General features: G+C 50.1%; 1 protein-coding gene across 1 annotated transcript in view; it reads right to left on the bottom strand.

The window, feature by feature from the left end:
* The window catches only part of si:ch211-158d24.2 (multiple epidermal growth factor-like domains protein 9), a 45,362-nt gene that overhangs the window by 25,081 nt on the left and 6,204 nt on the right, over positions 1–14,077 (bottom strand). Inside the window, exon 3 of the mRNA XM_062543979.1 lies at positions 1,193–1,332. Within this exon, the coding sequence (XP_062399963.1) occupies positions 1,193–1,332 (140 nt within the window). The remainder of the gene's footprint in view (positions 1–1,192; positions 1,333–14,077) is intronic.

Here is a 14,077-nt window from a genome sequence, read left to right as displayed (position 1 = left end):
GGCACAAATCAGGTGTGATGTGTGAGAAGAGGAGAGGAGAGCAGAGGAGAGCAGAGCAGAGGAGAGGAGAGGAGAGGAATGGAGTGGAGATGAGAGGAGAGGAGAGGAGAGGAGAGGAGAGGTGTAGAGAGAGAGGACAGGTGTAGAGAGAGAGGAGAGGAGAAGAGAGGAGAGGTGTAGAGAGAGAGGACAGGTGTAGAGAGAGAGGAGAGGTGTAGAGAGAGAGGAGAGGAGAGGAGAGGAGAGGAGAAGAGAGGAGAGGAGAAGAGAGAGAGGACAGGTGGCAGGTGGATGGTGGATGGAGCAGGTGGCCACCCACACTCACCCGACCTGGCTGTGGGATGGTAATGTGCACCTCCACCTCTGGCTCGTGCTTTTGAACCTGTCTGTGAGTGTAAGTGCGAGTGTAAGTGCGAGTGCGAGTGCACGTGTGCACTCTCCGTGATATAGATTGAGGGCGAATGCTCCACCAAGGCTGACCCAGCTGTGTAACTATCTTTCATTCCCACTGCCGTACAGGCAGAGTAAACAAGGCAAAACAGACCGCCACCACCAGATCGCTGCAGTCTAGCACGTCTATGTGCCTTAGTTATGCATGTTTACTTACACTCCCACAAACACCCAAATCCCTATGCACCTCTAAAGGCCCATACACACGAGTCTTATTTTTTCCATGTAAAATTTCCCATTAAACAAGACTGTTCTGAACGTTTTTTTCTTCATCGCAATGAACTTGGTCCTCTGTGTGTCAGACTAATTAGAATACGTGTTTACAGTAATAGCCTGCATCATTTCGTGTAAATATTTTGGACTCGTGTGTAGCAGCTTTAACTCGTTTAACTGATCGTTTTTTTACTGTTCTGGGTTTTTTTTTTTTTTTTAATTGCTTTTGAATAATGATCTCATCCTATGGTTGGCCCTACGTTGGTGCTATGTCTGCACTACAGGCACAGACTGAGGGTCTAGAGAAGCGGTTGGACTTGTGGCTGGTGGTTAGTAGTGAGTGCAGCCTGACTGAACTGGATGGTAGTCAAGGTAGGCACGGCTCTGAACCTGCTTGTGCTGTGGGTTCTGCGCCACAGGGCAGAGAGTGGTGAGGGTATGGAGAGAGAGAGAGAGAGAGGGGGGCGGGTGGTGCGGGTGCGATGCCTGGCGCGGTCAGTTGGCGTGGTCGTGGGAGGTCCAGACTGACCTGACTGCGGGTGGCAGTGCACGGTGTGGTTGTTGCACTCGCACGGCTGGCATCCCGAGCTGCTGAAGTGGAAGAAGCCGGGGTGGCAGTCGTCACACTTGGGCCCGTACACGCCGGTCTTACACACACACGTCCCAGAGCTGCCACAGAGGGAGATGGAAAATAGGGGAGAATTAGCCATCAAGTGCAAACACACACGTAAACACAGAAATATTAACACTTTGTTTGATTCTATTTCACAAGTCAAGTTGGAATCAAATCTTCTGAATAATCCAGTAGATTAAAGCAGTTCAGCAATATATCATGAGTTTTCCCAAGCTCAAGGGTATAGGAAACATTGTCTCTTCCAAATAAACATGCTTCCAATAACTGCTGACACACACACACACACACACACACACACACACACACACACACACACCATATACTGTAGATAGCTTTAAGAGACAATAACAGAAATATCCTCACATCAATTAATAACTGCAGAAACACTCCAACTCAAAACACTGCTTGGAATTTGCAGACAAACTTGAACATTTGCACTTGCTTTCTCTCCCTCTCTTGCTCAAATATACACACAGAAAATGAGAGGGAAAGGGAAAAAGAGAGAGAGAGAGGGGCATACTGTATGAATAAAAGTTGTCTTAGCAGGGAATTAAACGTCTGCTGTATTCTCATGCACTAATGCACACATGACCACACACACACACACACACACATATTCACCATCCACACACAGGAAGGTTTTCCAAATGCACAGACACACACACACGCACGCACGCACGCACGCACGCACGCACGCACGCACGCACGCACGCACATACGCACGCACGCACACACACACACACACACACGCACACCACGTCTTTAACCGCATACTTCCCTCACAGGGGAGCATGGAACATGGAGGTTAACCAGGAGGCACATGCTGTTCAAAGCTCGTCTGAACCTTTCATTTTTAATGTGACCAACTTTTCACACACTCACGCACACAGACACGCACACACACACACACACACACACACACACACACACACATGGGACGCATAAAGAGAGCAAACCACCGGCCTCGTTTTATGGAACATCTTTCACACATCCTCCACTTTAGTCACATTTGTGAACCCGGAGACTGAAACAGTAGCCCGACAGAGAAGCCTGCAGTCAGTATACCACATCCCAGTATTCTTCACTCCAAAACCATCTGCCATAACTGGCACCACATAGTTGGAAACTAGTAGAGAGGAATGAAGCATTGATTGCTGAGTATTACTTGAGAGGAGACTTTTAGCTCAAAGCAAACAGCCCTCAGTTTAGGTAGACAGTTTAGGTTTCCCTCTGCTTTTCCATATTCATAATGTCTGTGCTTACGGTATCACTGCCATTTTTCTGATCAGTGGCGTTAGTAGCCATTTTGTTATGGCTTTATCAATGCTGTGCGTACACGATCATGTAAAGAAATTAACAATGAATGTGAATCCAGCACCAACCAACCAACCAACCAACCAATCCATTGACAAAAAGAAAGCAGGCAAATACATGAACAGAGAGACAGAATGAAAAAGTAAAAATGACAGTGATGCAAAAAGAGAGAGAAGAAGACAGACAGATAGACAGACAGACGGACAGACATACCGAGAGAGAAGCCGAGACAGCCGAGACAGTGAAGTGGACGGACAGACAGACAGAAATACGATGAGGCGTACAGAGAGTAAAGCGGACAGACATACAGACAGACAGACATCCGAAGAGGCATACAGAGAGTGAAGCAGACAGACAGACATCCGAAGAGGCATACAGAGAGTGAAGCATACAGACAGACAGACAGACAGACAGACAGCGGGGCTGATGGTGGATCCCCAGGTGGCGGAGCAGGCCGACAGGGACAGACCGGCCACCTGGAGAACAGCGTGCGGGCAGGAAACAGGAAGTGCAGGATTACACGCCGAGTGAGCTGGAGACTGAACCAGCATGGGCTCGGCACGGCACACAGCACACTGCTGCCAATGCAACACAGCACACCGCACTGCACCACACCACACCACACAGCACCGTACTTTACCACACCATGCAACACAGCACACCACCATCTCGTACTGCACCACACCGCACTGCACCACACCACACCACACCACACAGCAACACAGCACACCACACTGCTGCCAATGCAACACAGCACAGCACCACACCAGACCACACCACACAGCAGCTCACTGCACCACACCACACCATCATACCGCACTTCACCACACCATACCACACCGCACCTCACTGCCACACTGCACCACATCACACCATATAGCACCACACCACACCGCACCACAGCACCACATCACACCATACAGCACCACATACCACACCGTACTGCACCACACAGCACCACATCACACCATACAGCACCACATCACACCACACCGCACTGCACCACATCACACCACACCGCACTGCACCACATCACACCATACAGCACCACATCACACCACCCGCACTGCACCACATCACACCATACAGCACCACATCACACCACACCGTACTGCACCACATCACACCATACAGCACCACACCACACCACACCGCACCACACAGCACCACATCACACCATATAGCACCACACCACACCACACCGTACTGCACCACACCGCACCACATCACACCACACTGTGCTACATTGCACAGCACAGCACCACACCAATAGCACACTGCACCGCATCACACAGCATCACACCACAGTATACAGCACTGCACCACCACAACAAACCACACAACACTGAACCGCACCACACCACACTACACCATAGTACAATGAACGCACCATTCAGCAATGCATCACACATACTGACTGGATGAGGCTAGTCTTTCAGGGTGTGGAGTCTAGGTGAAAATTATTCCTGAGTCGAGTATTAGTTCTACTTCTCATGTTTAGAGAGCACTGCTTGAGTATAGACGTACAACAAAGCAAAGCAGCTGATGTAGGGACCAACAATGTTACAAAAACATTTAATAAAAAGGCTATACAGACTATTTCTTACTCTTTTTAAAGAGAGCATTCTGTTAGCGCCTGTCCAGGAAATATATGAGAGGAGGTGTAACTGTGAGATGAATGGACAGAACAACACCTATTTGGAGTCTGCCCATTCATTTGTCGTTAGGAATCAAGGTCAACAGTTTCCCTGTAAACGCTCCAGACCAAATGACCGGTCCTGCCAATAAGAGGCAAAGCACACTACAGAGGTGCACTCTGGATCTCATCTGCCTCTGATCTGACCCCAGCAGCTGCTGACCAACCACAAGAAAGGGCTCGGAGAGTGTTGACAGTCTCCAGTTCAGCGTGGGGTTATTGGGTGGATATTTGCTTTAAGTTAGTTATGCTGAAGGTGAGGGTAAGGGTTATGGCTAAGTGGAGGTGTGAGGTGGGTTTGACAGGGAGGGGTATCATGCCTGTGTGTTGTTTTTGTAGCCAGACACAGCTTCAGTAGCCCTGCGTGCGGAGAATGGTCCAACCCCCAGACCTACCCCACCACCACCTCCCCAAACGCCCAGCCTTAGTACCCCCAGCCCCAACCCACCCCAACCTCCCCAAACGCCCAGCCTTAGTACCCCCAGCTCCAGCCCACCCCAATCTCCCCCAAACGCCCAGCCTTAGTACCCCCAGCCCCAGCTCACCACCAACCTCCCCCAGCCTTAGTATCTCCAGCCCCAGCTCTAGCCTCCACCGGCCAGCCAGCAGCCTGGCCCCTGAGCTCCGGCGTGATGGATGGCAGCGAGGGTGACGACACCCCAGAGACGCTTTTAAAAGCTCCGAGCCCGAGCGCTTAGATTACACCCACCATGAGCAAGGACAGGGAGGGAGAGGGTAGAGAGAGAGAGAGAGAGAGAGAGACAGAGAGAGAAAGAGAGAGGAGAGAATAGTGGGCTTTGCTTCTCTAACTGAGCAGGTGGTAAAGAGGGAGACAAAGACACAGGGACGAATAGAGAGAGAGAGAGAGAGAGAGAGAGAGAGAGAGAGGTAGGGAAGAGAAAAAAGCGGGAGAGACAGAGAGAAACACACAGAGAGAGAGAGAGAAAGTGAAGGAAAAGAAAGAGAAAAGGGGGCAAGGTAAGGGCAAGAGAGAGACGGAGAGAAAGAGAGAGAGAGAGGCAGGATGGAGGGATGGAACAAGAACAGGAAGACAAAGGACCAGAACACCACAAAGACAGACGGAAGAGACGAGAGTTGAGTTTCTCCGCTCAGCACAAATAAAGGCCAGAGCGGCTACTTATCAGAGGTCAAGGGCCTGACGACGTGAAACTCGATCAGCAGCAAGCCGATGGAGAACATTCGATTGGTCTCGTGTCAACAAACAGCCTGGCTCAGCTTCCTGACGGCTTCAGAACAACTCACCGCCATTACCCTCCTGATGTCCTAACACCACAGGTCTCCATCGCACAGCAGGAGAGAGAGGGGGAGAGAGAGGAAGAATGAAATAAAGAAAGAAAGAAAGAATGAATGAATGAATGAAGGAAAGAAAGGAGGAGTGAAAAGAGTGATGAGAGAAAAAGAAAGAGAGACCCCCCACAGCTGGTGTAATAAACTCAGTGGAGAGGAGAGGAGAAGAGGGGAGGAGGGGAAGGGAGAGGAGAGGAGAGGAGGAGAGGAGGGGAGAGGAGAGGAGAGGAGGGGAGAGGAGGGGAGGGGAAAGAAGAGGAGAACGGGGAGGAGAGGAAAGGAGAAGAAAACGGAGAGGAGAGGGGAGAGAGGAGAACGGAAAGGAGAGGAGAGGAGAGGACAGAAGAATGGAGAGGAGAACGGAGAGGAGAGAAGAGGGGAGGGGAGGGGAGGAGAGGAGAGGAGAGGAGAGGAGAGGAGAGGAGAGGAGAGGAGAGGAGAGGAGAGGGCCTCAGTCCCCCCTGTGGAGCTGCTGCCTCCACAAATCAATACCTGATGCCATGATAATGCAGCTGTGATTTGGTGCATGTGTGAATTATAGTGTGTCAGTGGGGGAGGGAGGTGTGTGTGTGTGTGTGTGTGTGTGTGTGTGTGTGTGTGTGTGTGTGTGTGTGTGTGCACGCATGTGTGCGTGTCTGTGTATGTGTACGTGTGTCTTTGCGTGTACTTGTGTGTCTCGGATAAGATGTGTCTGTGTGTGGCAGAGTGTGTATTTGTGTTGTGCTGCTGAAAAAGGACACAAATAGAGGGACTGCTATAGAGAGAGAGAGAGAGAGAGAGAGAGAGAGAGAGAGAGAGTGTGTGTGTGTGTGTGTGTGTGTGTCTGTATGTGCTTGTGTGTGTGTGTGTGTGTGTGTGTGTCCGCATTCCCCATGTGTGTCTGTGGGGCAGGGATTCCCTGTGTTTTCCTCATTTCACATGAACACAAACACTGCTCCAAAAGGACCAGACCACTGCACGCCCATCGGGAGAAGCAGTGTGCCTGCTTTGTGCTGTTCTCCTGCCATAAACTTGTCCCCCATAAAACCACTGCGCCCATTAAGCGTTTAGTGTGCAGGGAAATATACGGAGCTGAACCATCTCAGCGGTCGCCAGTGATTGCCTCGCAGGAAAGACAAAGGGAAGAAATAACGAAATTGTGCCTTTGTTTAATTCAATCTGTGTGGGTAAGTGTGTGTGTGTGTGTCTCTCTCTATCTGTGTGTGTACGTGTCTGTGTGTGTGTGTGTGTGTGTGTGTGTGTGTGTGCATTTGTCAATGATGTGTGTGTGTGTGTGTGTGACTGTCTGTGTGTGTGTGTGTGTGTGTGTGACTGTCTGAGTGTATAAGAGTGTGTCTGTCTGTCTGTCTGTGTAAGAGTGTGTCTGTGTGTGTGTATATGAATGTATGTGTTTGTGTGAGTCTGTAAGAGTGTCTGTGCCTGTGTGCATGTGTGTCTGCAAGAGTGTGTGTGCCTGTGTGCATGTGTGTCTGTAAGAGTGTGTGTTTGTGTGTGTGTGTGTGTGTGTGTGTGTCTGTCTGCCTATGCCCATGTGTGTCTACAAGAGTGTATGTGTGTGTGTGTGTGTGTGTGTGTGTGTGTGTGTGTGTGTGTGTGTGTGCCTGTGTGCATGTGTGTCTGCAAGAGTGTGTGTTTGCATGTTTGAGTGAATGTGTGGGGGTGCCCTTCTTTCACTTCACCTTGCATTTTGTAAACATCATTCAGCTTATAGCAGCCCGGGCACCACCCACCATTGCCAGTGATAGCCTGCCGTGCCGTGCCAAGCATGATGCCAGTCTGGACTCCCAGCAGGGCAGTGCCACCTGCAGAGACGTCCCAATGTGCCAGCCAGCAAGACAACTCAGCCCACACCGACATGGAAATTATACTAAATTATACATTATTGACCTACTGAGGAAGGGCGCGTGTGTGTGTGTGTGTGTGTGTGTGTGTGTGTGTGTGAGAGAGAGAGAGTGGCTGTGCGTGTGTGTGCGTCTTTGCGTGTATCCATGCCTGTGTGTGTGTGTGTGTGTGTGTGTGTATGTCACACATCATATGTGTATGTGTGTGTGAGTGTGTGTGTGTGTGTGTGTGTGTGTGTGTGTGTGTGTGTGTGTGTGTGTGTGTCTATCTGCATGAGAGTCAGAGGAGAGAGAGATAGCATGAGTTGCATGTGCAAATAAAAGAATAAAGCCATCCGTGTTGAAATGAATCAGGAAACAAAACAATGTGGGAAAAGACTAGGCCCTGATATTCTAAGTGCATTCTGACCCACTTTCATTTAAAAGTCCTTATATGGGTCACACATCACAACATAATTTCACTTCGCATCACAGGCAGACAGCGAGATCCAATGTGTCCTGATCAACCTTGTGCTTTCACCCTCCCGTCTTCCCCCCACAATGTTTTATGGGTTTTTCTCTGTGTGTGTGTGTGTGTGTGTGTGTGTGTGCGCACATTCGCACACGCGCCTGACTGTGTGCAGCCCGCGTTAGTATGTATGTGTGCATGTGCACAGGCTGAATGAATCTGAGCGTTGCCACGGCAACCGGAGCGAGCGAGCGAGCGAGGGAGTGAGGGAGTGAGGGAGGGATGGCTGCTGGGAAGTGACTGTGACATACGACCCCTCAGCCTTTCACTCACTACCGCAGAGAAACCCCACAGGGGGGTTAGGAGAGAGGGTGTGGGGTGTGGGGAGGGGGGGAAGGGTTAGGAGCGAGAGTGTGTGGTGTGTGTGTGGGGTTGGGCAGAGGGGGGGTCAGGAGAGAGAGTGTGTGTGGGGAGGTTAAGAGAGAGGCTGGGGTGTGTGTGTGTGTGTGTGTGTGTGTGTCAGGGGGGGTCGGGGGGGGCAGAGGGGCACTCTAGCGTTCAGCTGCCTCATATGGCTCTCCTATAGTGCCGTGAATGGCGCACCAACCGTGAGGCTGCAGTCATGCTGAGACAGAGACAGAGAGAGAGAGAGAGAGAGACACACATAGAGAGAGAGAGAGAGACACAGAGAGAGAGAGAGAGAGAGAGAGAGAGAGAGAGAGGTCATGGGGTACTGGGGAGACTGACAGAAAAGGGCTGCAAGGGAGCATCACATCAACATTCAAATGCTACGTTCTGTTTCATATGCACGTGCTGCAGCTTTTGTGATATCGGACGCACAGACACACACACACACACAGAGATGAATAAGTACACCCATTCCCTACACTCACACACACACTCACACACACACACACAAACACACACACACACTCACACACACACACACACACACACACACACACACACACACACATAAACATAAGAGATGAATAAGTACACCCCTCCCCTGCACTCTCACACACACACAATTTCCTGTGTGCTTTATAGAAATATCAAGGTCAGACAACGATCAATCAGCTGGTTAGCAGCCCCCTAGACACCCACACCCCAGCAGATTGCACACACGCAGGGAGACCAGCACACACACAAATACACCCACCCACCCCCCGACACACACACACACACACACACACACACACACACACACACACACACACACACACACACACACACACACACAGACACACACACACACACACACACACACACACAGACATACAAAATAGAGGAGTCGCTTTGCTTGTGTTGTGTGTTTCCCCACAGACACTCTCTAAATTAGCCTGGGCTTCCATGCAGCCCACCAGACTACTCTAAGCAATCAAATATTAATGCAATGATTTCTGCTCAATTCTGCTCCGCTCTCTGCCTCCTGTGACAGACAGCTACATCACTCACGGGCCCGTGGCCAAGTTCAGAGCCACGCAGGAGCACGACGGCTGGCCAGCACGCTGCCACACAAACCCTCAACGTGCAAACGCTCCCCCATCGTAGCGATCACTGCACCACCCGCTATGGCGCTAACAATGCTAACGCTAGTAGTCAGGCCCCTTTTGAGGAAAGAAAAGCAAAACAAAACGGAGAGTATTTATTCATTGAACCCGAAAGTAGAATATCTAAATGTTGATGCATGAGGCTGTGTGGAGGGGGGGAGGGAGGGAGGGAGGGAGCACATGTTGGTTGCCCAGGCGATATTGTGAGGAGTGTGGGGAGGGGGCTCATGAATGTTTCACGGAGCCTGCAGGCGGATCAGCTGCACACTAACTAGGTCAGTGTTACACAACGGCTAGACCCTCCTCTGCTGCTAGCTAGCTAGCACTGCTATGGCTGCTTCTGCTGCCATGGCGATGCCTGCATCATCACCAACACCACCATCCATGCATGCCTGCTGTTGTCATGGCAACCACAGCGTACATCCCCTCTCATGCAAAACACTGACACTGACATGAATATCACAGCGACGGTTACAGGGGACTAATTTCATCAATTACATAATGCAAAACACATTTGCACCCATGGCATGAAATGTACACTTCTGGAATTAAATAATTACATTGACCCTAATGGCTTTGTCTGTGTTAGCAGCATTACTGAGCATTTACAGTAGTGCCAAAAGGAGGATAGTGTTCCATCCGGCAGACATGAGGCACACAATAGCTATACAGTACAATAATGTGAAATAATTATACAGTGCTCTGCTGTTGGGCTTTGAAGGGCTGAATTATATAATACATGAGAAATAACAATAAAGACAGCGGTTTATAATGCAGCTATGGAAATGATGGAGAGCTTTGTTGCTTGTAGGACCATGGCCTAATGAACGTTTATTCAGGCTTAAAATGATAATTTGCCTCCCACAGACATAAAAGCTACTCCCAAGTCAATCTGAAAGGTCACCTGCCACCAGCGAGCTGATCAATATATATCAGGCAAATCGACGCTGCAAATCTAATTCCCACACAAGTACAATAGGTCATTACCTCGCTGGGGCTCGCGCTGTTCTAAAAAGAACAGGCGATGAGGAAAGAGGAGAAAAAAGAAAGGAGATGAGAGAGAAAAGAGAAGAGGGAAAGAGAGAGGGAGAGAGAGAGAGAGAGGGAGAAGCAGAGGTGGAGGAGGAGGAGAAGAAGAGCATTATCCTCCCTCCGCCCCCACATCAGAAGCGTTCCGGCAGCTCAGGCGGTAGGCAGCGAGAGCACCAGGAGCAGCACGCCAGCGCAGCCTCGTCCCGGCACAGCCACATTATGGCCATACATAAATCAGCAGCCACACAAAGGCCCGTCTGTTTCCGTTAGGCTAACAGCGCTAAGGACTCACACTCGCCAGTGCCGCGGACCCAAATACCTACTCTCCGCCTGCTGTTACTGTAACGTCACGCAGGGTAGAACACACGCTTGTGATGCGCTGGTGCGCGTTGGTCTAATTGATTTTTTGGGGGTCTAAGCATGGCTTAATTGGGGGCTGTTTTCATGAGCGATGACAGGGATGAGAAGTGTGGGAGAAAATGTGAGAAAAAGAACATCATGTTCTTTGCATTTGTGTGAGGCTGAGGGAGGGTGCAATCGAGTGACAATAAACGATCCAATCTGTCTGTATGTGTGTGTGTGTGTGTGTGTGTGTGTGTGTGTGTGTGTGTGTGTTGGTGCAAGTGTGCGTGTGAGCATGTGCGAGCGTGTGTTGGTGTGTGTGTGTGTGTGTGTGTGTGTGCATATGTGTGTGCATGTGTGCATATGTGTGTGCATGCGCTTGTGTGTGTCTTGGTGTGTGTGTGTGTGTGCGTGTGTGTGTGTGTGTGTGTGCGCGCGCATGTGTGGTGATGTGAGATCAGCCGGAGACATGTGTGTGGGTGTCACTCCGCAGGGAGGGTGGCTAATGTTCATTCCTGCATGGCTTTGCGTTGACATGAAAACACACCAGAAGACAAAGGAAGAGCATCATCTCTCCACATCACCCTGTTGTCATGGGTCTACCATAAGCCTGTAATGTTGCAGGTGCTGGAATTGGTGTTGTGCTGGGGTGGGGGTGGGGGATGGGGTGGTTATCTATGACTATCGGGGACCACATGGAGACTTGGGGGGGGGGGGGGGGGGGGGGGGGGGACATTCGCTGGCTCCAACGTTAATCTTCAGCTTCATCTTTGACCCCAACCTCTTCCATCTGCATGTCAACGGCAGCCGTCAGCCTTTCAGTGGTCTGGGAACAGCAGTGTTTCTGTACGGGGGAGTCTGTTGAACAGCCCACCTCACCCCGGATCTCTCCCCTGAGGCAAAGGGTGTGGGCCCAGACCCAATGCCTCAGGCCCAAAGGGGATGCTGTGTGGCAACGAGGAGGTTTGGGGGATGGGGGCGGGGGGGGGGGGGGGCAATCTACACAGATGATTAAAAGAACAGTGCGAGTACTGAACAAAGGGTTGCTGAACCTGCCTGTGATCATTGACTTGGGGTGAGGGGTTGTGTGGTGTGTGTGTGTGTGTGTGTGTGTGTATTTGTGTGGAGGGGGGGGGGGGGGGGGTGGCGGGTCTGTGGGCAGCAGGTAAGATATTCTCAGAAGACTTAAGATTTATTTTCTTGCCACAACACTGACTCCCACCCACCCCCCCGTGCCTTATGCGGCTGCCATGGTCCCCCTTCCCGTCATGCTGCTAGCCCCGTGCTAAGCTAGGGACCGGGGGAGATCCATGAGTCTTAGGCACCCCATGGCTCCGGTATTATCTCCTGTTTGTTTTGGGTCCCCCAGGGCGATCATTAGATGCAGACACCGTGGGTGGGGTGGGGTGGGGTAGGGTGGGGTGTATACATACGGGTATACAGAAGGTGTGTGTGTGTGTAAGGAAGGTGGGGGTACTGTGTTTGCTGTGGAAAACAATACACACAAACATGTATAAGCATAGAATACACCAACGGGCACACACACACACACACACACACACACACAAACACACACAAACACACATACCGTAGGGCAAAACATTCTATATTACTCAGATTAGAGAGAATTTTGAGTCCAACCCCAATATTTCAAAGCATGGCTACCTATTTGTGATTGTCATATTATAGACAGACATCTTCCCCAAGGCTTTTCATCGCTCATCCGTGATCTTTCAAAGGCCTTTAACCAGTCAGGGGTCCACTGACAGCCAATTTGGACATCAAACATTTATCAGTCTCTAACAAAGGGCCATGTGCGATCAAATCTCATTTGCATATAATTAGAATGTATGCAGGAAATACGGCGTGACTTGTAAAGCACCTACTGACGGGCAGGCTACACCGGGCGTTTAACTGAAGCGCTCCATTCACAGAGCATCTGCTGCAACAATTAGCCTCCCCTGGACGTGATAGTGGCACGTTGTGTGTATATTCTGAAAACATTTTAGTGCTTCAATTGGGCATCCAGTGCAGCCCGGCTGCTATTCACATTCATCTATCTATCTATCTATCTATCTATTTGTTGCTGCTTCAGTATTACAATCTACTTTTTATAATCATTTGCATTTACGAGATGGGTTTTGCTGCCTGACTAACAGCACGGCATAAAAAAAAAAAAATGTCTTTCGTTTTTTTTGTGGGGAATCACGTATAACCTTGGCTGTGTCATTGACCTTCCCACAATGTTCTTAAAGAGTCAGCTGAAATCCCTGCTTCAACGGGGGCCCTCCAAAAAAAGCCAATTACTTACTCATCCTCTGACAAAACAAGCCGAGATCTCGGAATCTCAGCATTCCTCAGACAGCAGGTGACTGCGCTAATCCCTCCCGGCGCACCGCCGCCGATCACAACACAGTCCCAGTGTGACAGACACCAGACAGAAAGCCATTCCGGGGAGCGGTGGCAGCCAGTACCACACTGAGAGAAACACCGGAAAACTGCCTTGGAAAACTGTGCCTGTTTATCACTGCAGGTGTCACCCTGACATGCTTCACCCGCACCTGCCCCTGCAACCCGTACCCAGAAAAAAAAAAAGACAACTTCACTGAGAGTGTGTGTTGTGAGGGGTCTGAGACCCGGTTAATCTGTGTTAATCTGTCAGATTACCTACTGGGAGAGGCAAAGAGAGAGAGGGGAGAGCTAGTCTGGGGGGGGGGGTTGGGTGGGGAGTAGGGTTAGGAGAGTCTCTCGACTCAGACAGTCTGAGAAGGATCACATTAGTGTTACTGGAGGAATGCACTAAAACCTTCACGAAACACAGGGATAACTCTGTGTTTAATAACACGCCCTGTCTTCACTCCTATTTTGCATATTTAGAGGGTTTTTTATACAATTCCTTTATAAATGTAATTTGATGCATTCCTTAAATATATATATATGCCTATATGTAATGTTGATAGAACGTCCCTTCATTTCCCTTGTGTGTGTCTGTGTGTGTCTGTGTGTGTATGTGTTTCTGTGTGTGTGTGTGTGTGTGTGTGTGTGTGTGTGTGTGTTTGTAATCTCCCCCCCAGCAGCTGACTCAGGAGTGAACCAGAGGACCCCATGATGTAACACACCAGCAGCATTGTCCTTTGATTACATCAATGATGAACTCATTTGCTCCCAGCCCTAAACAGCAGTGTGAACGCACCACTACACCCTAACATCAGAATCCCTCAGTCCAAGGTATACGGTCCAGGCAGG

This window comes from Sardina pilchardus, chromosome 8 (assembly GCF_963854185.1).
Source record: "Sardina pilchardus chromosome 8, fSarPil1.1, whole genome shotgun sequence".
NCBI classification, from domain to species: Eukaryota; Metazoa; Chordata; class Actinopteri; order Clupeiformes; family Clupeidae; genus Sardina; species Sardina pilchardus.
Note: the sequence above shows the minus strand (reverse complement) of the source record. Positions and strands in the feature narration are given on the sequence as shown.